Here is a 21,892-nt window from a genome sequence, read left to right as displayed (position 1 = left end):
CCGGCTCCTGGAGATGCTGGCCTCTACAGACCACTAGCTTAGAGATCAATATCGCTGCTCAAACCACCACAGATCCCAGGTGGCTCCCTCCTGCTCTGGAAAGTTACATCTACTTACTCCAAATTTATTACCACTAATAGTTGTTAGGGTGGCTTCTTTTTTCCATTTCCTGCACTCAAAAAAAAGTTCACTACTATTTTTTTTTCATCTAGTTTTATAAGAAGCTTTATTTTTTTCCAAGAGCAGCTTAGTTCTTATCATTTTTACAGCTGCTTATTCACAACATCAGAGGGATGATTCCTGTCACACAGAACTTCAGAGCCAGATTCTTTAGCACTCAAGTACTCCAGCAAGTTTGACTAAGAGTAGGAAAGGTGATTTTTCTGCGATAAGGTCTCCAAAAAGCTAAAGAGTTCACAACCTTAAATTGTGTAAAGACCTGTGGCTTTTTAAATGTTGAAATCTAGTTGTTATTCAAACTCCCCATTGGAGCCAACTGAATAATGACAACCGTACACTCTCATGAACGAAAACCACTTTGAAAATCTGTCCCAAGTGATAAATATGATTAATGAACACAGCAATCTTAAAATTCATATTTATACTTCAAGTGCCCTCTACTCTCTGCACTATTTCTGTATTAATTCAGCCCATACAGAAACCTGCTTATCTACTTTTAACAGAATCAGCTTTCATTCAGTAACATCCCCCCTTTAAAAGAAACACACACCACATCAAATTTGTAATAGAATTACAAATTAAACTTCGGCAGAAAAAGACTACGTTAACAGAGCTGCTTAAACACATATCAGTGACACTTTAGAATATAAGTAAAATGACATAGGTAAAGAATGAATCCTTCCAAAATCAAACTAACCTTCCTCCTCATTCCACCCCAAGTCTTGTTTTGGAAATAAGCAAAAACCTATGACCTAAATAGCTACTAAGTCACTTATACATGCTCTTGCTGGACAGCAAACACCATTTATAAAATCATCCTTGCTAGAAATGAATTTTGAAGTTCTAATAGGTAAGGCTTTCTCCACATTCAACTTACCCTCAGTCATTTGATCTCGGCACCCCTTTTAGCCTCCAGCTGAGCCCAGAGGCACACTCAATGCATCTGTCACAGTCGGTATTGATAGCCAAAAACACAGTTTGGTGCAAGAACTTTTCTCGTGTCCCTGCTGCTCCCATTCATGTTCTCAGCAGAACATGAGACCTTTCTGGATTTCAGAATATTCAGGTAAACCTTGAAACATATTTGTATATTCTTCCAGAAGACGTAAAGAATTTGCTACACTTTTAACCAGCCCAGCTGTGGAAACATGTGTCTTATGTCTATGGCAGATCTAAGCACCTCCCTTCTCATTAGAAACCCAGTTTCTTTTTAAACCAGTTTATGCCTTGCATAATTAGCTAAGACCAAGGACTGGAGATTCAATTATTTCTATTTCAAGTGATTGAAGGCAGCAAATTCAGGTCTGACAATCCCCCAATACCACAATTTTCTTTCCAAATACAAGCCTTTGGGCAGTGAAGTGATAACAATGAACAACCAAGTTGTTACAATCAGCAGAGAGGCAAAACACATACATACTTTTTACTCTGAGGGGACAAGAAATGCCTAAGATGTGTCGCCGCCTCAAATAATGTTAGCCAGCAGAAAGCTACCAAGAGGTCAGTTAGAAAAACAAAAACCACAGGATAAGTGAAATGGGCTATAAGCAGTTATCTAGTGAATAAGCCATACAGATTAGACACCACTGACTTTCAACACTCAAACCTGAGCCAATAAGTTCCCAAGACTTAGTCCTTGATCATGCGATATACCTGCAACACTTGGTGGTAAGATCTGCAGACAAATAGTCACACAGAAAACCTTCTTGAGATTAAAAAACACTACTAATTTTCAAGTGGTGGTGCTCATCAGGATCTGATCAACAACAGGGAAAGCTAGCACAAATGCGTTAGTTTCAAGTTTTATTTTTCATGTTGGTGAAACACATAGCCTCTTCTCAAGAGGCAGCATCTGTAGAGCTGTTACAAACACATTTTGTACTCTTAATACACCACAGATTTGGAAAAAGAACAAATAAAGCACAGGTTCCACACTGCACTTGGGCATACTGAGTATTAAGTTACAGATAATTTAGAAATCTTTCAATTTTACATATACATTGCATTGGCCATCACACAGCCTTCATGCACTATTTAGTTTTATTTTTGTTACAGTCAACATTGATTTTGGAAACTTCCTTGCTGTAAATGGTATCTTTTCCATTTTATATCACTTCAATGGTATTTACATAAGTGTGCAAATTGCTTTGAAAAAGAGAAACAAACACTACCACATAATATATAGACAGCTTTTTCTATAGTTAAACATTTACTAAAAGGCAGTTAACATTCCTATCACACTTTCATTGCCTAAAATAGGAGAATAAGTTATATAAAATAGACCATCTTATTTTGAGACACTTTCATTTCAGATTTGGTCTTTGCAGCAACATTGCAATCACATATTAAGATTCTACGCCCAAGATTCAGAGAAGCCCCATTAAGCGGCAGCTTAATATGCTCAGTTTATCCCAGATTTTCCATGTTTGGCACAGGGAAAAATAGAAAGTAATGGGGTCAGGAATACAGTCCTGCATATCTGTTTTATTTTTTTTGGCAATATGAAAAGTACATTTTAAGAATAGAATGCATAGATTTTAATTTCTCTTTTAAGGGCCTGTTAGTGTTACAAGCACAGTTTAAATAAAGCCTGCAAGTTCTTTCACAGAATCACACACATGGTTCATTATTTTTCTTATGCATATCATCTCAGATATATGCAACTGTTCACACACACACACAAAAGCAAACTCCTTGGGACCATTCAACAAAACTGATTTCAGAATCGGAAGCAGCAGAAATGCTTGAAGAAAATTAGTTGGTGTTCCCAATGCTCCTACATATGCGGGGTTTTTTTAGTACTTGTGGTAAAGATTCCCCATAAAAAGTGCATGGTTCACCTTCATGAACAAACACAGAAGGCAGAAATTGAGTAAATGGAGTGAGTTGCTCCAGTGGTGAAAAAGGAAGACTTATAGGGAAATCTTGAAAACCGTATTTCGTGTACACCTGTGACCATTCTCAGAGAAAAGTAACTCACTTCCCAACATCTTGTTTAGACTATTTTATAGAAGAGAAAAAAACCTTCTATCTGCATCATTAATAACAAATCCAAGATTATTACATAATACAAAAAGATTAAACCGTTTTTTGAACACCCATTAAATTGAAAAACATGAGTTTTATAGCAGCCCTGCCTGCAAACTGCAAACTCTACAACCCATCACCATGCTAGTGAGTGCCATCCACCCCAAGGAAAGTGAGGATTAGGCCTTTAGAAGTTTACTTTCATCATAATTATGTCTGACATGGATGTCAGACATCACATATATATGTTAGACATACGCTCGCTATTTTTGAAGATGTCCAATTCCTTAATATGGCAGAAACTGTACCAACACTTAACACCGTGCTTTTGCTCTACTGTTTAATTGAACTTTGGCCATCATGTATCACACAGAAATCCCTGATGGATTCCCAGTGATCTCACCTTAGTGGAATCTCGATTAGGTTCTTCTGAAGAAACAGACCACAAATACAGCTCTTAGTACGTTAACTTTTAAGCATAAAATGGTCAAACAAATTTAAGACACTACAGAAGCTTGCAAAACACATGATGACTTGAAACCAAATAAAAATAGAGAAGATGCATTAAAATTTTGCTACTTTGGATCATGAGCTAGTTTGAAAAATGCTGTTTGTAAGAGATAGCTGTTCTATACTTTGAAAATATGAAAGAATGAAATGTCTTCATAAGTGTACTGATTAGTAAACAAACATTTAGAACACTCATGAACTCAAACATATCACTGAAACACTCCACTAAGTTTTTGTTAAACATTGTCTTCAGAGCTTTATGTTCAATGTACATTATCTGCTACCTTCAATTTCTTTTTTGGTTATGGCATGCTTCTGAAACACCACTAAGAAAGGCTATCCACTTTTCCCATTCCCAAGGTGTACATGACAAACACTATGCATGCATTTATCTCCATGTCAATAAAGTTCTTAAGATGAAAGATGTCTGTGTATTTTTAAGCTTGCAATATAGCTTCAAACTAGTTCCCTTAGTATCTTCCACATCCATGCAGATACTGCTCCTAAAGAATAAAGCAGTAAAATAATATTCTGCAGTGGGGTAAAAACATGTTGAAAAAAACCTGAATGCTCCCCCTAGTGTTTATACTAGTGAAAAATCCTGCGTGGCACAGTCTGCCTTAAATGGTGTTAAACAGGAGATAAATAGTGAGATGAATGATTGTATATTTAACTCAGAAAACAATCACAAACATATTACAGGGACCAAAAAGTGTCAGCTGTTGAAGCATGGGATTCAAAATTTTGTACCACTCTCCATATTCCACTGCTTCTAGGGTTTTGGTTTCTTTTAAACTGTGCTTTCAGTAAAAATTTCTCTCAAATTTTTCCCGTCAACTGCAGACAGAGCCCTGAAGAAGCTACCAGGTAAGAAATGAAGTCCAAAGATATTTCAAGATGATAGGTACAATCATGCTTTTTTTCCTGTATTGCACCCAGAGGCTGCCAAGTTAATATTAGCATTCCCATATCACAATTGCAATGATGCTCTGATAAATCTGGTACCTTTGGATATTCTCAACATCACAAATAAGTCTGATATTTAAGACTACCTATGCAATAGCTAGCATAGTCCACCAGAATATTCATCCTCTTCTTCATCAGCATGAGAGCCCACTGCGGCTGGTCCTCTTGCTTTGTCTTGTGCAGCATTTGGCGATTTCTTCTTGATTCCACCTCCTGGGACCACCAAGGTAAGACCAAGCTTGGCATACTGACAATAACAAGACAAGTTTAATTTCTGCACTATCACAGAAGTAACATCTTGCTGAGACGTACTGCACAGAATTGATTGACGCAATAAACATGTAGGTAACATTCATACAGAAAACTGATTGATGCTACATTCAGAGTGTATTTTTCCAGATTAGAATGAGCCTAACATATGCTCTTTTTTTCTCTCTCTAGCATTCTGAGAATGGGATGCAAGATCCATATTGATACTGCTTCTTATAGAATAATTTTGTCACATTCTTACAGCTTCCATGTTCCAAGCTTTATGTAAAAAAGAAAATTCAGAATGCAGCTCTGCATACCTTATCTAGTAATGGTTCATGTAATAAGTCTTAAAAGTGTTTCTCAGTAAGACCAGTACCTTAATTTTTCCTATTCAACATAATAACAAAGTAAAATTGGTCAATACTGTTCCAAAGTTTGGCATGGATAGATGTCTCCTTTACTTCACACCTTTCCTATCTTTACAATTCCTAAAATTCACAACTTTAAAAAAAAAAGTAGGGGGAAGGGAGGGCACAATCAACAGTGCCATCCTCTAGACATCATATTTTGTAATGTTTATACTATATCAGCTATATGGTAATTCTGAGATAAAACATAAGCAGCAAACTGTTCTGGCCCCTACGGAACCAAGCTGAAGGGAACTGATTTTCGGTCAACCTGTCAAAATTAAACAGCAAATCCATAACAAACTGCTCTTTCACCTAAGCCTTTCCCATCGGAAAGGAATGATGATGTGGGAATTTACATTGGCAGGCAGCAAAGTAAAAGACAACATAAAATTTCACAGGCACAGGGTAGGATAACAGCATTTCACAATAAATACATGGACACGGCTCTTATTTTCCTCTAATAGAACAAAAAAAACCCCCAAACAACAGTATCTCTCAACCTGAACAAGCAAAATGATTCTAAAAAAAAAAAATAATCCATAGGAACTGCCTACTTACATCATTGTCCATGTATTTGAAGAGCGGCAAATTACAGACTTCAGAAACTTGATCCTGATCTTGTTGGTCATAACCTTCTAAAAGTTGCTCTAGTGCTGCACAGTCTTCACTTCCATTAAATCCTGGTATACTGAAGGAAATTAAGAGTTTATTTAGGGCATTTCACCAATCTACTTAAGAATCTGATGGACGGTTCATTCCACAAAACTGCCTATAACCACTGTGATTTCTCCATGTACACGGCTCACATCCGTAAAATTAAACTTTCGGTAATACTAGTTTGCATGCTGAGAGCAAGGCCAGAACCATAATCAAGACAAAAAGACAATATTAGAATTCTTCGATTTTTCCTGGCTAGTCAATAAACTCTTCCTCTACTTCACATATAGAAAAACTTTGTAATTAGTTTCTATATATAAAATACAAATTGAAGACTTGGAAAATATGAGCAAGATGCTTAAAGATTGAACTTGAAAAATTATTTCTAAAACTAAAGTACAAGTTAACTTAAACATACGTTCATTTCACTAAAAACCATTTAAGTAAAAATATGTTGTTTCAGTATTTTGTTACTGAAGTCCTAATGAAAGCTGAAATGAAGAGTTATTGGGAAAGCCTCTGGAACCCTAAACACTAGTCTTTGACACCAGAATTGGTTCTCCTGCATGTGTAAAGAATGCCTTCTTCATGCCAATGTATTCAACTGAACTATCTTCTGCTTTCTAAATTATCTTTTGGTTTAATCACTTATTTTTAAAAAAAGTCACAAAAAGTAGAAATCTTGCTTTTCTTCTTCCAGTGTATGATGAGGGCAATATCCTCTAGATCAACAAAACCAGAAATGTAGTAATTCACGTGCTGAAAACTCTTCTTTAACAAGAAGATTTAGACTAATCTTTCCCTCAATCTAATTTCCGTACTAGATAGTTTAATCGATTATACTGGGATGCTGCTATTGCACGTTTTGAGACTGCAATCTGTATTTCCATCCTTAAACTGTAAAAAATTTACAGGTAGAATTTCAACTTTTTAAGGGATTCCACATATGGCAAAAAGATTCTGAAAAAAATAAAATTCAGTTAGCAACATCCAGAAATACCCACTTTTAATTCTAAACGTGTTTACAATAGCTAATCCCTCTCTGTTCCATTTGAAATAAAGACACAACCCAAAGGTATCAATAAGGCAAGAATGCAGTCATAACATATTCTGTCCAGCTTTTAACAAGGAAATAAAAAAGGGAAGAAATTCTAATTTTCACTTCATTTCATCTGTCCCACATAACTAAGAATTACCATAATAATTACAGCTAAACCTGTTAAGAGTGACAAAAGATTCCCAAGAGCCATATACCAGGGAATGCTATTACTGTACTGTAAGTCAACCAAAGCAAAGGCTTAAAATTTCTTGACAGTGTTTCCACTGCTCTTTCATAAGAACAGAGTTACATGAACAAAACATTCAGTTTAAAATTATAGGACATGAAGTAGACTTACCTATAGCTTTCCCTCACACATCTTTCTGCGGCGACATAATCATTTCTGTGAAGATGAACTAAGACTTGAGCAATTGTTTTCTAAATAAACACAAACAAACAAAAAACCAACATGATGATTCTTTAGAAATTAACAGTAAAGTATGAGAAAAATACTGGACTGCTAATATTTACTGTGAAAAGGGCATTACAACCCACAATGATTCTAAGATACTTACACAAAATAGAACAACACAGTGATAAAGTAGTAAGCCATATCCTCAGCAGGTGTGAAACAGATGATCTCCTACAACATCGTAATGAACTGTTGCACCAAGTAACAGTTTTTGTGGTTAGTTATTTCTTATAACGTCTTTATTTTTTACGCATTTGTTGGTTTTGTCCTATGGATAACAACAGCATCTTATCTTCAACATTATAGTAGTGAAAAAAAGCACAGTTAGAAGTTGGGGAATCATGCACTACCACAAATTCTCATCATTTAGCAAGAAACCTATCCCTGAATCAAGAGGTACATATTGTCAGTCAGATGTCAGCTGTCATTAGTTACCCAGAAAAACTTAATAAAATGCACTATTAGAAACTCTTGCTTAGAATTTACCTTATAGCATGTCGGGTAGTTTTCAATTTCTTTATAAATGCTTTTTTCTTTTTGAAGAGACAATGCAGCCTCATCTAATCTAAAAAGAAGAAAACAAAATACCAGGAGTATCAGTGCTAAGAATACAGCACAATGAACCTGAGGCTAATTACAAAGTGTAACTAATGCACTGGCAAGTCTTACTGGAATAAACAGCAACACAACTGAAAATCAGCAGTAGATCTTACTAACAGAATACTAATAGTAGATCTTACTAACAGCAGTAGAACTTACTAACAGATATGAACACATAGTCAGCCATTCCTTTTCTATACATGCAGGTTAAGCACACCTCTGCTATTCATTCAGAGAAACGTTAATTTTTCATAACATTGTACAAGATGAACGCCTTGTTACATACCCTAATAGATTTCTTTATGTCATGAAGTTACTATAAACAATCAGTAAGTCTGATACCCATGAACTATCAATATTAAGTCATAGTAACTGCTCTTGAGCATATTAAACTCCTAGAAATTAGTGATAGCACTCGAGCCATAAAGCAGCAGAGCAAGCAAGTCTTTCAGAAGCTATGTGGACTTGCTTTCACAGAAAGACTTTCAAGTAACTTTTCTGACTACACTTCTACGGTGAAATAGTGTCTTAAAGTAGAATTAAAAACCAGACAATTTCCTAAAGGAACTACGTGTTTCAGTGAAGCAAGCTCAAGCTGAACCACAGGTCAAGGTTGGTGCTAGCAATTAACAGTTAAATAAACTCCCATTGAGATGCCAAGATACACTCTTTAAGAAGTCCAGAATCAGACTGCTGCAAACAGATTTCTTTCCTCAGGTTTGTCACCTAATTCCCTTGTTTTATATTCCACAACTAAAAACGACTTTTAAGTACTAAGCATAACTTGTGGAAGAAAAAAAAAAATTAATTCCTGAAGTAGTTTAAGTTGTGGTATATGCTTTCTAGCTTTTCAACAAACACAAACGAAACAAAGCCTTACAGTCCACATTCTCCTATCGCAGAACACAAAACAGGTGGTTCCTGCATGAACATGGCCTACCCCACAGAATCTGAATTTTAGCATGAACTGCACCTCAAAGCAGAATTAAGTAATTGTATATAAACCAAACAACAGCAAGGAAAAAAATACAGTAAAATCACTATTAAAGATTCAATTACACTAAAAAAAGGAGGCATAAAGCTGTACCTGCGTCCTCTGACTAGAAGTCTTGATGCCTTCCCTAGCATTTCTAATGCTTGCCGTAAGCGTTCTTCATTCTAGAGAAGAACAAAAAGAACTCATGCATTCATATTTCATTTGCACAGAATTAAGACCACTAAACCTTAATCTTAGTATGTCATCTGTAAACTGTAACAACCGATCGTTATTATATCCACAGTTCACGCACTCAAGAGCAAAGTAACACCAATGTAAACTTGCTAATCTGGAAATATGTGACCGCTGATGATAAAGAAGTATGCCAATGCTGTAGCAAAAAGGCAAATCATCTGCTCATGGGATGGGCAAGCAAACTCTTCTCTTCTTTGCCTTCAAAGAACTATTTTAGGTTCTGGGACTCAACAGCAGCCATGTTCCCTACCCTCTGGGCTGCCCAACAAGAGGCAGAAAATTTGACAACATACAAAATTCAGATTCAGTCAAGTCCTACACTGAGGAAAAGGCAAAGCAAACTGACTCTTAATTTTTATAATCTCCTCTTCAGCCTCATTACTCAGCCACAGATGTGAAAGGAAGGAAAAATGATTTAGAACCTAATCCTAAGCTTTTTAGCTTTTTCTTAATTTTATAGCTGACCCTAATCACCAATTCATTCATCTTCCTGTACTTTATGCTTGTGGGGGGAGGAGGGGAAGGGAACTTACTTCAAACACTGATGCTGCCTGCTGATAGAGCTGCACAGCCTTCTCTGGGCTCACACTTTCTATTAACCTGTAATAAACACAAACCATTTCTCTTCTGATGAAATTAAAGTATTTTTTACCTAAAAGCATCAAAAGACAAGAAAGAATACCAAAGATATACCCACACCCTGCATGCATTCTAGCCACCAACACCACAGACTTACTTTCCAGCCCGTTCCAGTGCAATTGCTGCTGTATCTGGTGTCCCGTTCTCCAGGTACATCATACTGGCTTTCTCAATCAGCTGAACTGCTTCAGGGAGTCTCTGCATCTCCTGCAAAGCAATAGCCAGAGGGACAGTGCTGTCAGGAATTGTGCTTCTGTACAATGAAACAAAAAGCAAACTGCAATATCTTATTTATGAGGATTCTAATTTTTATTTACAAACTTGGAGAGCTAGTGAAACTCCGTAAGATTCACTTGTAAGTACCAAACTTTCATGTAAAGCATGAATTTGTGGTAGTTTAGAGCAGAAGCAGCACCACTCTTCCATTAGCCTCTGACACGAAGCCCTCCCCTTTCCTTCTACAACAGGAAAAACATTTTTCACCCCCAATTATAAACGTAGCTTCCCTAACCTACTGAGGTTATTGGGGGCAGGAGGAGACAACTATGAGTCAACAGAAAAATATCACCTCAATATACAATTTCGTTACATGTATTTGGTCCAGTGCACAATAATCTTCACTATAAACCAGAACTTTTTAATAAAAACTAGTAAATGAAAATACCTTTAGCATCATGCCAGCTTGTTCATAAGCTCTGCAGAGAAAAAGTTTACAATTTAGTTAAAAAGTTAACATGCATCAGCTATGACTTCACTGTTAATATTTAATGCTTTGAAGATATTTCAAGTGTTTTATTTAATGAGGCAGCACATGTGTAATGTTATCTTCACAAATGATGTACTTCACCCACACTCCCTATTAAAATCTATTTCTCATGATCTGAACCACAGGCAGTACTTGGATTACTTGTCATTATCTGCTTGATATGAAGTACCCTCTGATTAAGTTTCTTTATAAGTGCAGAACTTCAAAACTACAAAAAGTTCATTTAAGAAAAAATATTTGGTATCAAAAGGTGCTAAAGAATGTCAAAATTAGCATTTTTCACATGGTCATTGCAGGTTTTCAAGCTTCCCTTGCCTGCACTTCCATTAAACTGATTTTGAAACAGCGAAATCACTTAAATCATACCATTTACTACAGGAAGATCAAAATAATAGTTCATGATTGTACCATATGTTAGAAAAATTTTTTCAGATTATTCAGTGCTTCTGTACTTACTTGGCAGCATGGAAGAGACTGGAAGTAACATTGTCAAAGTCAAGGACAAAAGCCACAAAAATATAATGCAGAAAAGTTATTAGTGCACAAAATCTTATACAAGTACTAATTTCAAAGCAAGGAATCCCATAAAGGCAAAATCAAACCTACTACATTTGTAGGCAAGGCATAAAAAAGTAAGTGCTTCTAAGGACAGAAAAAATGCAACATACCAAAGAATAACTGCATGTAAAGTTGAAAAAAAGCACATTTATTTAAAATATTCTTAGATACTAAATACTATTACAAGTATTGTAATTACGTCAGAGTTGCACTTAGTTTATACTATCCACTTACAGGTATTTCAGAATAAAAAAAGAATAATTTCTGAAGCAGTACCTAGATATCTCAGGCATTGGTCAGTATCTTATCACTCCTGCTGTTACTGGAAAAAACACAGATTTTCTAACTAAAAGAGTTTTTTAGTTTTGCCACTCAGAGAACACAGAAATAGTCTTTTAAAAGACAATTCTGTTAGATTGACCAAACGTGCAAATATACTAAATACATCTTCTCCCAACCCCCATTACCCCATCCTAAGTAGCAACTACTCAGCTTCTTGGAGAAAAGAATAGCATTTAATGAAAAGATACGCTTTATTGTTTTCATGTGCCTCAGCTTCTCGTAAACAGGCTTCTCTTGCCTGGTCAAACTGCTTGGCATTCTTAAAAGCAACAGCTGCAAGAAATCAAATAAAGTTCTTATTTACACCTTGTCATTTTCCTTTTATCACCACTTCTGCTCAAGAATCTAGCCACCTAAAGATACAAATAGACTCACTAATGAATGGTTAGTTTACCAATCTCTTCCAAAAAAATCCTATGACAGTCCTCCTTGCTTCATTAGTCACCATTAAAAACATTTATTACCAACAACACGTCCATACCATCACTGTACCACACATCGTGTATAACGTGTTTAGCTGGATTTTGGAACTCATTCTGTATTTTAATGAGTGAACTGCAGGAATGCGTATATATATATTTAATCATTAGAGATTATACAAAATCAGTATGGCAGGAACAGAACTGTACCATCAACAAAGCATACCTATAACAGCTTTCTCAAGACAACCATTCCAGGGCACAAATATGTATTTCTATCTCCATTAGGCTGATAGGATTTTAAAGTAGGATTTAAAATAAATTTAAATTTATAAATGCTCCAGTTGCTTTTCCAAGTTTGTGTTTTGTGGGGTTTTTTTTATTGAGGCTTAAACGAATGTGTAAAAATGCCTAAAGCAAAAGGCTAAACCTCACGATAAATTACTGTTATAAAAAAAGAAAAAAATTGTTTAAGAGCAAAAAGGACTCAATTAGTAAGAATTTTATATTCAGTATAACACTTGTAGTGGGAAAAAAAGGATGAAAAGGATCTTACTATGCCTAAAAAAACCCCGGCAGCATCTCTCTACCTTACTGAGACAGTCTTTGTCAGGACACACTTCCTAAGATGACAAAAAAGAGAAGTTTTTAGAACCAGCTCAAATATTTGTATTTTGTAGGTAAAGTCACAGGTTTGAGAGGACAGACAAGTGATAGAAGGAAAGCTTTATACTTATCCCATGCAGTAATATATAAAGTAGAAGTTATAGCCTTGGAAGAAAAAAAAAAAAAAAAAGTTTTGACAACTGTTCTAGATCTCCAAGTACAATCTGAAATTTAATTTACCCCGCTACTAGAAGTATTTGTTGTTGTTGTTGTTTCACCTTACTTAGTCTTCACAACACTTTTACCTACACAGCAATGCAGTGAAAATATGTAGAATGTTATCAGGATTAAGCTGAAAGAATACTGTGAAACCATAAAGTATATGGCCATATTTACAGTCATGCATACCTGCCTTCCCATATTCGGTAGCTGCACTGTCATAGTCTGGTTTCCACTTTAAGAATCCAGTTTTCAGACTAAAATGCAAGAAGAAAGGCCTATTAACAATTACTAAAGATTTTACGTTTTACCTTCAAAGCATTTCAGATATATTCAAAACTTTAGACTACCTGTGAAAAAGAGCAATTACCTATATGCCAGTAGTATGGTGGCATCGCTACTGTAAAAATAAATGCTGGCATTATTCAGAATTGCATAAAGCACTGCAGTGATCTCCCATAGTTACATGTCGCCCCTAACATGCTTCCACCATCCCCAGTCTTCACAGAGACTTCACAAGTCCAGCTCAATAGTAATTAGAAAACAGAAGAAAAATTTTTCCACCTACACCAACATGGTATCTCAAGATTTCTAACACCACAAAACGTGACAATATTTTTTTGCTACACATCATAAAGTTTCCAGTGTTCCTCTACAGTAATTTTTTGCTGCTGAGAATTATCAAAGACTCTCACTGCATACACAAAGGAAGGCATTTACTTACCAAGACAAAGACAAAGCCTCATATATCATTTATAAGTCTACAATAGATCATGACACTAAACGGCACCACATGCACGCACAGAACACATATATAGGGAAAAATACATTGCAAAATGAGGTGAGCCACTAGGCAATGCTGATTTCAATATTCTGACTTCTTCAATTCTAAAACAAGTATAAAAAATACCATAACTTTGGAGTCAACTTCCATATTTGTTGTAGGCAGACATTTCATGCTTAATTTGGAAAAACAGATGTATATAGACTTTGTGTTGGTTTTGTTGTTTTACTTGGCCGAAAATCACAGCATGTAACTCTAAATCAAGTCTTTATATTGTATTGTTTTAACCACAGCCAAAGTCTCAAATGCATTGAGCTGAAATAGACAATGCTTTAATCCACACACAATTTGAGATGTAGGCACCTTTTATTTCAAATGCTTTCCAGGATAAGCTTAAAATGTATTTCACTGAAAGGCACTTTTGGTCAACTTGTTTGGGTAAGATAATCAGATACAGATGTTTTTATTCTGAGGTCTCTCCTCTATCACAGTTTATACTTTTGATCCATGATTTCCTGATGGCCCATCACTATTCTTATTAAAATTATAGCAATTTTGGATTAGTCAGATCTATTGCATCTGCACTGCGGCCTTTGAAATTCAGACTTATAAACAAAATTGCTATATTCAGTGTTAAAATACACATTAAAAGACTATCACATGTAGATGTTAAGCCCTCTAAAGTAAAGGTCAGCACAGATCTTTGAAGCCATCTAAAAAGAAACAATGAGAGAGTTCTCATAGGCAGGAAACAGACAAACACACAGCCCATCTCAGCAAGTCTAAGCTCTTATTCACCACAATCCCCATAACTCTTCTCCCACTAACTTTAGCAGAAGAGACTCCCTGGCTTTCCAGCTAGGGTCAGAGCAATAAAGGCTACACGGCCCTTAAAGAAACTATTCAGGCTCCAGCCCTCAAGCCTCACCGACACGACTTCTTAGTTTCAGGGCTGCTTTACTCTCCCAGATCGGGGAAGAAGGGCGACCTTTAGCACCCACCCCCTGCAGGGAGAGACCCCTGAGGCAGAAGAGAGGCCTAGCAGCCGTGTCCTCCTACTCCCTCCGCGCCGGCCTCCCCCCGCCCCGCACCACCTCCCATTCCCCGGAGCTCCCACAGCCTGGCACTTGCGATCCCCCCCCTCAGCCCCTCCGTGCGGCAACCACGTCCCCACAGGCTGCCCCTTCCTCACCGCTCCGCGCAGGGCACCACGGGAGCTGTAGTTCCCCCGACGCCTCCATTCCCCGCACGAGCGCCGCCGAGAACTACAACTCCCAGGAACCCACCGGACCACAGCGGCCCAGCGGAGAGCGGGGGGTGCCGAGCTGCCGCAATAACCGGGCAGATAGCAGCCCCCGGGCTCAGAGGCCGCGGGACAGAGCGACCGCGGCGGCAAGCGGCGCGCTACCGCGGAGCCCCGCTCGAGCAGGAGGCGGTACGCCGCCTCCATGGGGCAGGAGAGCGGCGCGGGCCTGACAGCCCGGACGCTGCGCTGGCAGCTGTCGCACCCGCTCACCAGCTTCCTCCCTCCCCGGCCTCTCTCCCCTCCGCTCACTATTTCTCCGCTTTAGCGATGTGCTCGAGCGCCTCGTTGATCTTCTGCGCCGCCATCTCGCCAGCACCCCGCGCTGCCGCTACGGGACGCCGCAGGGCTCACGGGGCGTCAAGAGGCGGGGCTCAGCCCTCAGCCTCTTCACCGCGTCTGCGCCGCGACGGCAGCGGTGCGCAAGGCGGCGCTGAGTGGCGAAGAGCTTGTCCTGGTGGGCAAGGGCGACGAGTGGGCAGCAGATTTCAGTCTTTGGTGAGGGCGGTTGTCCTGGTTCTTCTTCGGTAACCCTGTAGGTGGTATCACCTGGCAGGGATTGCGCAGGTCAATAGTTGCCCATGGTGTTGGCCTGTGTCTCACTCAGGAGAGCTGGAATGTACCACTCTTTACAGGAGCTCCCAGCCCTGGCCCGTCCAGTTTTTGGTAGAAATGCACAACTCAAGGGCAAAAGCACTGCTTCCTCTGTTCCGAGGGAAGCCTCCAGAGGCCTGTTTCCTGAGGTATACTCCTCTGGATTATCTGGTGTTTGTAAAAATAAGCAGCAGTGTCCAGTCAGGCTGGCACAGAAATCGAAAGCAAAAGGCATGAGTGGTGGTTGAGCATGCCAGAGTTGCTAACACAGGCTACACAATCATGCAAAATTACACACTTGGTAGCAGAATTGATGTTTGTTTTACAGCCCATTCATCCAGTTTCCTTCACTCCTTTTTTTTGTTAATTTGAAATATCCTTGAGTAACAGAAAATTGATGATTGAGCCCAGGAAGATGTGTATTCTCACTGTTGTCTTCCTGTAATCTGAGTAAGAGAAGTATTTATCAACACGGGAGAGAAAAAGAAGTAGAAAGCTGGTTAAACTTGCAAAACTCTCATCAGAGCATAGGATATCACAGCAGCTCTTATAATTTCAATAACTTTCAAGCGCATACCGCCTACAGGAATCAGAGCTGTGCGATTGTCTCTACCTTAAATGGTGACAAGAAGCAATATTTACATGTTTGGTTTTACTCTGGGTAGGCGTCAAAACTCACAGGTCTGAATTGCTCTTCCTTCCTTTTCCCCACATTCCCTTGATGACATGGAAACTTCATTTTCTAACTTTGGTTCCTGCACACACTTGTGAGGCTATCATCTTTTGCAGGTGGTGGAAAATCCAAACTGGCAAGTGCTCACTGGTAGCAGGTAAAAAGTAAAGGAAACTATGATAGGAGAGATTCCTGTGTCATTACGTCTGTCCATCCTTTCCTTTGTTACGGCAGCCAGGATAGATCTAGCTATATGTGGCGTATGTAAGGCATGGACTCAAAGCATCTTCATGCAGCGAATCACTTTATTGCCTATTGCTCTAGCTTTTATACCATTCTAGCAAAAGATATTTTTAGCCTATTGCTCTACCTTTTATACCAAGCTAGTTTTAGCACATCATGTTTAGTTCCTGGTTTACAGTTTTGTTTTTTCCAACACTCTTCGTTTTTTCACAAACAGTCCCAAAATAACCAGTTCCTTATCTTTCTGTTCTCCTGCTCCTGTCCACCTGGGTTGCTCTGCTTAATCACACTGTGTACTTTGCTTCTTCTTTAACTCTTTCTTCTCCAGCCAAGCAGTTACTTCTCTTTGGCAATAATCAAATAGTTTCCATCCTCTCCCACAGCTATATAACTATGAGCTTACTGCAGTGCCTATCAAATAAACATGTGTTAGCTGGGAAAATGAAATCATAGAACTGCGGCATTAAAGGACAGCATTATCTCAGAGTGTTCCTCTGAAGCACCCAGTTAATGACTTACCGTTTGTGTGTTTGTGCTCCTGATCTGCAGTGTTCCCCGGGTTATAAATGGCTGTTCACTTTCTAGTGAAACTACACATGTGTACTGTCTGGTTACACTTTATACTGGAATGACCAGACGAAAGATTTTCAAGACTAGTATTAAATGAAATAGGATATTCCTGGGTAGCTTTTATATTGTAGACATGGAACCTCTGGAGATTTTACATCTGGGAAGGATCATATCACAGCATCTGGTACTTGGCTGTGATTTAGAATTTGGTGTTGAAAAATAACCAGGTACAATGAGAAAAAAAAAATGCAGTGATAGCAGTTGGAGTTTTCAAACTTTAGAAAGTATAAATTTACAGGTTTTCTTTACTAGGCAGATATGAACTCTGCAAACAGCTGTACCAGTAGAAGCCATTGATCATTAGCCAGTCCTCAGCTGCCCATCTCTACACCTTGCAGAGGGTTTCTGTCCCCTATCTAAGCATTCCCATAGGTGGTAGTAGGAGGCGCAATGGCCTTGAGTTGAATAAGAAAGAGCTTAAATGACAAGAAATTCTTTAGAGAAATGTGATTGAAGTAGTCTCCACTGACCCCACTCTGTAACATTAATTGGAATTATGCCACATATCAGTAGGAGTAAAGACATCCTTATCCTTCTTTATCTTGGCATCTTTTTCTTCTGCTATTTGGGTGAGGAAGTAAACCCTTTCTCATTGAATATGTGGGGCCTCTGCTGGGATGAGGGAGTGTCAAACCCAGGGAAGTGGTTGAATCACCATCCTCCCAGAGGTATTTAAAAGTCACATACATGGCTTGGTGTTGGACTTGGCAGTGCTAAGTTAGCTGTTGGACTTGATGATCTTAAAGATCTTTCCCAACCTCAGTGATTCTGTGGTTCTGTGATTCTGTTTCTTCATGTACACCATTGCAACCATAGGCATCTGGTTATCAAAAATGAGCTGCGCAAGCTGATATAGCTTGTTTTGTCTGAAATGGGTTAAAAAGCACTTGTGTGAGATTTCATGTGGCTAATCTCTGGCAAGAGGCTGGAGGCAGGCAGCTGGGGACAGCATCTTCCACCATTATGGCTGGGACCACCCACAGCCCTGGCATAATGACAGCCTGGGCTTCCTTCAGAGAGCTGTTGTTAGTTGTGAGACCAGCAGTATGGCCATAGTTAAATTTGTTTGCCAATTAACTCTTAAATTTTATTTGCTGTGAATGTCATGATCTTGTGCAGAAAGTCAGGACTGACTGCAATGAGCTGTATTTTACATCAGCTGCTGAATCCTGTCTGCTACTCCACTGAATCTGGAAGGTGAAATTTAGTTTTCCTAGATTTGGATTTCCCAGCTCTGTCCGATACCATTTTTTGGCAGCAGGATATGGAATGTTTTACCTTGTAATTTATTAATGTCTGAGTTGGTGTTGCAACTACAATAGCAACAGCTATGGCACCACACTGAGGAAATTACCAGTGAGGCAGGGAGAGGGATCTTCATATCCCTCCTCCCAGGCAGACTGCTACTAACACTAATGGTTTAGGGAACAATTGGCTCAGATACATTTTGTGCTCATTAGATACACAAAAATGTGTTCTGTGATCACGCCAACCCAGTGCCAGCATCTCTGTGCTCGAGTACCTTTTCTTTTCCTGTTTTCAGCATTAAATCCATTCATTTGACTATGAGACATTACTGGTTCCTGTCTTAATGGTTACGGCAGAAAGCAAACAACTCAGTGCAGGAAAATTGATAAAGACTGGTTTTCTGTAGATTTTTGTCTCCATGCTGGTTGTCTTTAATTAAATATCAGAAGACTGCTATTTAAGAGAAAAGACTGCAGCTTCAGTTGGGGGGTCTGCACCATCTACCCCAGTGGGGGCTAATGCCTCCACGCAGACAGAGCTGCTGGAGGGAGAGGCTGCAGTACACACCTGTGATTGCAGGAAGTGGACACATCTTTTTCCTGGGCAGGGAGAGGCAGCAGACCTGCCTGCAAAAGGTGTGCCTAGGTAGAGGACTTCCTGCAGAAGGTGCTGAGCTGCAGGAGGCAGTGAGAAGGCTGCATAACGTCAGGGAGGTTGAGAAGGAGCTTTTCCAAGCACAGTCTGCAGTGCACCCAGAAATCACAGCCAAACAGCCAAAACCTCCCCCGGTGGTGCACGCAGAAGGGAGGGGGTCAGCAATGCAGAAGAATGGAAGCTTGCAACAGCAAGGACTTCAGGAGGAAGAGATTTCCTCAAAGCCTGAGATGCCCTTGCAGAACTGCTCTGCAGACTGAAGAGGAAAGACCTGTCACATCAGGAGAGACACTGGAGCTGAATAAGGCAGCCTGATCTGCTCCCCATGTAACAACCAGCAGAACTAAGAAAAAGCGATGGGTGACAGTAGTAGGCAACTCTCTTCTGAGAGGTACAGAGCACCCGTTTTCCCCCATTTGCACCCATTTGGATGTGATGGACTTTTATCTGGGACCTTCATGACCTCGTTGCTATGGGTTGGAAGATCTCTGGTAGCCAGAATAGGTATTGATGGCATTGGTGGAAGTTTGGCCACATTCGCGGAGGGCAGGGGTTTCTCACCCTCCTCACTTTTCACATCAATTGCTTGTAGGCTGATGTCCGTGCCCCACACTGACATGTGTGGGACTGGTTGGAAAGGCAGTCACTCATGGTGGAAGTGTGACACCATTGCAAACCATACAAGTCCAAGTTTATAACTCCAGCCTGAAAAGATCCATTTACGCTTCCACCAGTCTTTTGTCATCCCTCATGTCCCTAAGGACCGTGTAATCCCACAAATCAAATGAACTTGTTTATGTGGCTACCTGTAACCTGTATTGGCCATAAAACAACATAAAAATGTAATGGCAAACGCAAGCCAGACAGACCACCCTCAAACAGCTGCCTGACTTTGCCCAATCACACTTGTGGGCACAGGGTCTGGACAATGATCTGTAGGATCTGTTACCAAAATTTGGTTTCACCAAAAGAAAAATTATCGACTCATCAGTGAAGCCAGTCAATAGGGAGGAAGAAACTATAACTCCAAACCCACTGGGGCAGATGCTATCTTGGGTTAACCCTGAAGGACATCCAACTGGACCATGAGGTGTAGCCTCTGCTGCAGAGCCCGGCTAATGACTATCATCCCTTCTGAAGAGAGTCGTGGTTACTCCTTCAACAAGTGCAGAGATTACTCTACAATCTTCCCTCAGTGACACTGTGAATGAGTTCTCTTTTCTGTATTTATCTTTGTATTTCATGAACCCTGCTTAAAGTTTATAATTTTAGTAAATTTTCTTTCTAGCACTGTCAAATTTCATTGCATTTGACTAATGGCTTCCAAAGTTAAAGTGCGATATTAACCAATACATGGAGTATGATCGTATCCATTTGTTTTCTTGGGAAACAAGATTTTTATTTCCACATACACCAATGCAATATATAGAAAACACCAATGCAAATATATAGAAAACATGTTCCTGAGTGCATCTGATATGCTCCACCACTGTTGTTCCCAGCAGTGATTCCCAGGACGGTGATACATTATCTTTCATGATTATTTCTTGTTGCGTTTTCCTGTGTGCTGTTAGGTAAATGCATAGCCATGTTGTGACCTGAGTTGGAGAACTGATCTGGCTTTAGGAAAGAAAGGAGATAAAGAGCCCTGCTACGGAAGGCCTTGTCACACAAAGTCAGCTTGTCAACATCTTTAAGGGGTATCAAGTCTCTTTTACCTACTTTTATAACATAATTTGGCATATATTTCTTTTTCTGTCAGTAGTAGCTTCAGTATCTCCCAGTCCTCATTATGCAAGAATGCTCACACCCACCCCTGCTACCCTGCATTGTTCCAGCACAAATGTTTGTGTGGTCTCTCAATGAACAGATTCTTACTTTCTTGGCTAGGTTCTTAGCAGGCTCTGTTCCCTCAGGCAATTTACCAAGCAGTCACACCTGCACAAAAGTGAGTCAGGAATATCTATATGGTGGGAGCACAAATTGCTTAAGCCAGTTTAAGTACTGCATGCTAAATGTGTAATCATAGCTCTACTTTAGCTTCTGTTTCTGTTGATGAAGCAACTTCTTCAAGATAGAGCACATCATTTAAAGATGTGACACCTTTTCTGCTCCAACTTTCCAACTCCAGAACCTCTGGAAATCTCTCCCTTTCTTCTTCATTCTCCTTCTTTCTGAATTGTTCTCCACAGAAGGCTCTCACATCAAACTCTCTTGGTAGAAAGCCAGTTACTCCTCTCACAGAATCCATCCAGTGTTGACGGCTTTTGATGGCTCCTTCATTGCTTAACCACAAGATACTCAGTGCCTCATGGAAGTAATGTGGAAAATGAAGTATGACATGTAGCATTGTTCCCCAAATCAAGGCATTCATAACTTGACAAGAGCATGTATCCTTCAATCAAATGTCACTGAAATTGTGTTTGACATAGATCCCAGAACAGAGGCAAGAAAACATAGCAGTTTTTGTCAGTTTTGAAAGCATAATAAGATTTTTCCACTTTCCTACAGGATTGCCAAATTGCATAATGAATGGTCTTCCAGATGCCAACTTGTACTCTATATCCGTGAACAGGGAAGTGAGATTGACTCCTCACATGGCCTGATCCTCACATGGCCTGATTCCTCACATGGGCAGCCTGGTGAGACCAGGCGTTTTCTCTCCAATGGCCTGATCACTAATATCCAGTTAATAAGTCTGTCCAAGTTTTTGGTCACTTCTACTGACTGCATGGTTTTGCACTCGTGAAGCAAGATTTGCAGTGGAGCAAAAACATAGGTTTTTTTTTTTTTTTTTTTTGGCTTAACCTTTGTCAACATTGTTTTCCTTAATCTTCCGAAGAGCATATGTAACTCTTCTGGCATCCCAG

General features: G+C 39.3%; 1 protein-coding gene across 2 annotated transcripts; it reads right to left on the bottom strand.

Annotated features, from left to right (window-relative positions):
* Positions 1–1,970: 1,970 nt before the first annotated feature.
* NAPG (NSF attachment protein gamma) lies at positions 1,971–15,696 on the bottom strand. Of its 2 annotated transcripts, none has more exons than XM_030496214.2 (12): positions 15,233–15,696; positions 13,083–13,150; positions 11,838–11,922; positions 11,206–11,223; positions 10,648–10,678; positions 10,081–10,190; positions 9,878–9,944; positions 9,201–9,271; positions 8,000–8,078; positions 7,400–7,479; positions 5,904–6,033; positions 1,971–4,930 (listed from the first exon to the last, which is right to left on the bottom strand). In XM_030496214.2, exons 1-12 carry the CDS (start codon positions 15,286–15,288, stop codon positions 4,781–4,783), a joined length of 945 nt encoding a protein of 314 aa, XP_030352074.1. In that variant the 5' UTR covers positions 15,289–15,696; the 3' UTR covers positions 1,971–4,780. The 2 variants fall into 2 exon arrangements, with proteins under 2 accessions (XP_030352074.1, XP_030352081.1); XM_030496221.2 differs by lacking the exon at positions 1,971–4,930 and adding an exon at positions 5,449–5,759 and having other exon boundaries at positions 5,881–6,033.
* Between the last annotated feature and the right edge of the window lie 6,196 nt (positions 15,697–21,892).

Source organism: Strigops habroptila, chromosome 1 (genome assembly GCF_004027225.2).
Source record: "Strigops habroptila isolate Jane chromosome 1, bStrHab1.2.pri, whole genome shotgun sequence".
NCBI lineage: Eukaryota > Metazoa > Chordata > Aves > Psittaciformes > Psittacidae > Strigops > Strigops habroptila.
The sequence above is the reverse complement of the archived record's forward strand: the minus strand, read 5'-3'. Positions and strand labels throughout refer to the sequence as shown.